Genomic DNA, 2,883 nt, shown 5'->3' on the forward strand with positions numbered 1-2,883 from the left:
GGGAAAGGTTTTGCATCCTACATTCCAAAAACATCAATGTAAATTTCACAACCCTTTAAGAATATACCTAACATATATCCTCAGAAAATGATGGAATATATAGGCCTATTCGAAGGTCATGCTAAGCATCTTACTTATTTGATCATTTTAGAGCAGCAAACCCAAAATTTGGATTTGGCTGTATCACTATTACATCTACTTCACATCGTTAACTCCACTTATAAGTTATAATTATTAGAACTAAAAATACCTTATGATTATGACAAGTTTTTCTTGCTTATCATGTGAAATTATCACCTTTTTTTTTTTAGATATTATTTCATTTGTGATGTAATTATCAAAGTTTATGCCTTATTATTAAAAATTCAACTAAGACTATGAATATTTCATAAAAGAATAGAAGTTTTTCCATCATATATATACCTGTTTTATTATTAAATCGGTTATCGAATTTGTAGAGTTAGAGATTTAGTGATTCAAAAGTTCAGTTTAGGGGGGTTAAAATTGAATATAATAAAATAAAGTATTTTATATTTAAAATATATATTTTAAAACGTTTATTTATATGATTTATTATTTTAAATTAATTACTTATAAAAAAATTATACTAATTTTTTGACTGATTTTTTTTAATCTATCTCGTTGTGAAATGATTTTTATCTTAAATTGAACCTTAAATCGAATCGGTTTAAGATTTTTATCAGAATCACGCAAATAATTTTCATTTATTATTATTGTTTAATTTGTATATTTGAGTGTGACATATTTTGTCATTTCAAAGATGCAGCATTAATCACACTACTTTCTAGGAGCTAATCCAAAACCCTTCAATAATACCCCCACCACATAAATCAATAAATCTCAACCATCTATGTTTTTTCATTTTCGTTTTTTCTTTGAGCAATGCTAGGGCCAGTAACTTTTGTGATTGGTAGCCATCAAATAGCCATCAATGATGATCTAATGGTGTGAGATTGGTGTGAGATTTCATCCAATGACTCACCTTTCTCTGTTGGTTACATGCTGGCCAAAATTCAATAAAACTGCTGGCCCTAGACTTTTCCTTTTTCTTTTCTTTTCAGAATCAATCATTCGAAAGAACCAAACTTAGGACACATATATCCCTAACTGCTAGGCCTATAAAAATGTGGCAACATCAATCCCTCCAAAACACAGGGAGTGATCGAATTTTCCAAAACACCATGGCATTTCAAATTCACAACAAAGCAATAGTTGAATTGCTATACAAGGCACTATTGGGAGAAGTAAAGAAAATGGACATGGTATCCAAATTGGTGGCAAGTGATCTTGAATGGTGGTTCCATGGTCCACCACATTGCCAACACATGATGAGGCTCCTAACAGGGGAGAAGCCTCACAACGATGGGTTCCGGTTCGAGCCGAGAAGCGTCACTGCCATTGGCGACTGTGTCATCGCCGAAGGGTGGGAAGGAAAGGCCTATTGGGTGCACGTTTGGAAGCTCAAGAATGGGCTCATAACTCAGTTCAGAGAGTACTTTAACACATGGCTTGTGGTAAGGGATCTCCGGCCACCGGCATGGGAAGATGAGAGGCAGGACAGTAACACTCTGTGGCAGAGCCAGCCTCGCGATCTCTATCGCCGCTCGCTGCCCGGACTTCTGTTAGCTATTTAGCATTTTCCGGTCATGGTTTAAATAGGAAATGGATCGTCGTCTTGTATCTAAAATTTTAATAAAAGTGTTGAGCCGTAAACTTTCTCAACATAATTCACTTATACATAATTTTCCACCTGTTTAAATCTTATCATCATCAGTTTCAAAAGCATTATGTGCTTTTTTTTTTTTTTTGTAAACTAAATTTTTACCAACGGTGGAAATATTATCATATTTGGATTAAGTAAGATTTTTATACGAGAGGATCTCATCCTAGTAAAATTTGTTTATAAAAATATGATATATAATAATGTTAATAATGTAATGTATGCGGAGTTCGGTATGGCCCTTTTTATTTGACATATCATAGTCCTTTTTTTTTTTTTTGCAAAACACTCTTTCTATTTTGGTGTTGCCTTCTTTCTTGTAGAAGATGGCTTTAGAAAAGAATTGCCTGGATAAAACATAAAATTATTTTTTTTTAAAAATTTAAGTTAATAAAAAAATATATGAATGATTATATTATTAATATACCTCTTTATATAAGAGATTTTTTTTTAATTTATGTGAGTTTTTTTATTTGTTTATGTTAACTTTTTTTTTAAATTATTAAAGATAAAATTTTATATTATAAACTAATTTTTTAAAAAATTTAAATTAATAAAAAGAGACATACAAATAAAGGGGCATTGCACCATTGCAGTTAAAAAGCATCTTTGATTAGTTGATGAGTGATGAACTGATGATGAGCATATGGCTCACCGCTCGCGAATGGAAACGTGAATTTTCCATCGTTCAGGCAAAGATTTCTCATGGTATATATACGTGTTTCATATTCCGGTTTTTCATTCAGAAAACAAGTTGACATAATTATGCCAAATATGGAAGGACAATTAACGGATATTTAGAATAAATTTCCAAGTCAAAAAGCATTCAAACGAGATTTTTTCTTAATTTAGGCAACGACTCTTATAAATATATTGTAAACAAATTAATTTGAATAATAAATTTTAGGGTTATTTCATTAAATTTTCAAGTCAAATTATTACATTAAATGCAACCTCTTCACTGATATATATTCTTACGGTTTTGCTAGGGAATTAATTAAGACTTAAGAGTGAAGTCAACTTCAACTAATTAGTTAAAAAACAGGTTTATTATAAAAATAAAAAATAAAAAATAAAAACAATTCTTCGTTATTTTAATTTTTTAAATTTTAAAATAAAAAATAAAAAAATAATTTAATTAA

At 30.0% G+C, this 2,883-nt stretch overlaps 1 protein-coding gene across 1 annotated transcript; it reads left to right on the forward strand.

Moving 5' to 3' along the window:
• The first annotated feature begins 1,145 nt into the window (after positions 1-1,145).
• On the forward strand, positions 1,146-1,732 carry LOC130975439 (senescence associated gene 20-like). The gene has a single exon (XM_057900236.1). The coding sequence runs from the start codon at positions 1,146-1,148 to the stop codon at positions 1,653-1,655; it is 510 nt and encodes a 169-aa protein (XP_057756219.1). The 3' UTR covers positions 1,656-1,732.
• The last annotated feature ends 1,151 nt before the right edge of the window (positions 1,733-2,883 follow it).

Source organism: Arachis stenosperma, chromosome 4 (assembly GCF_014773155.1).
Source record: "Arachis stenosperma cultivar V10309 chromosome 4, arast.V10309.gnm1.PFL2, whole genome shotgun sequence".
Lineage (NCBI taxonomy): Eukaryota > Viridiplantae > Streptophyta > Magnoliopsida > Fabales > Fabaceae > Arachis > Arachis stenosperma.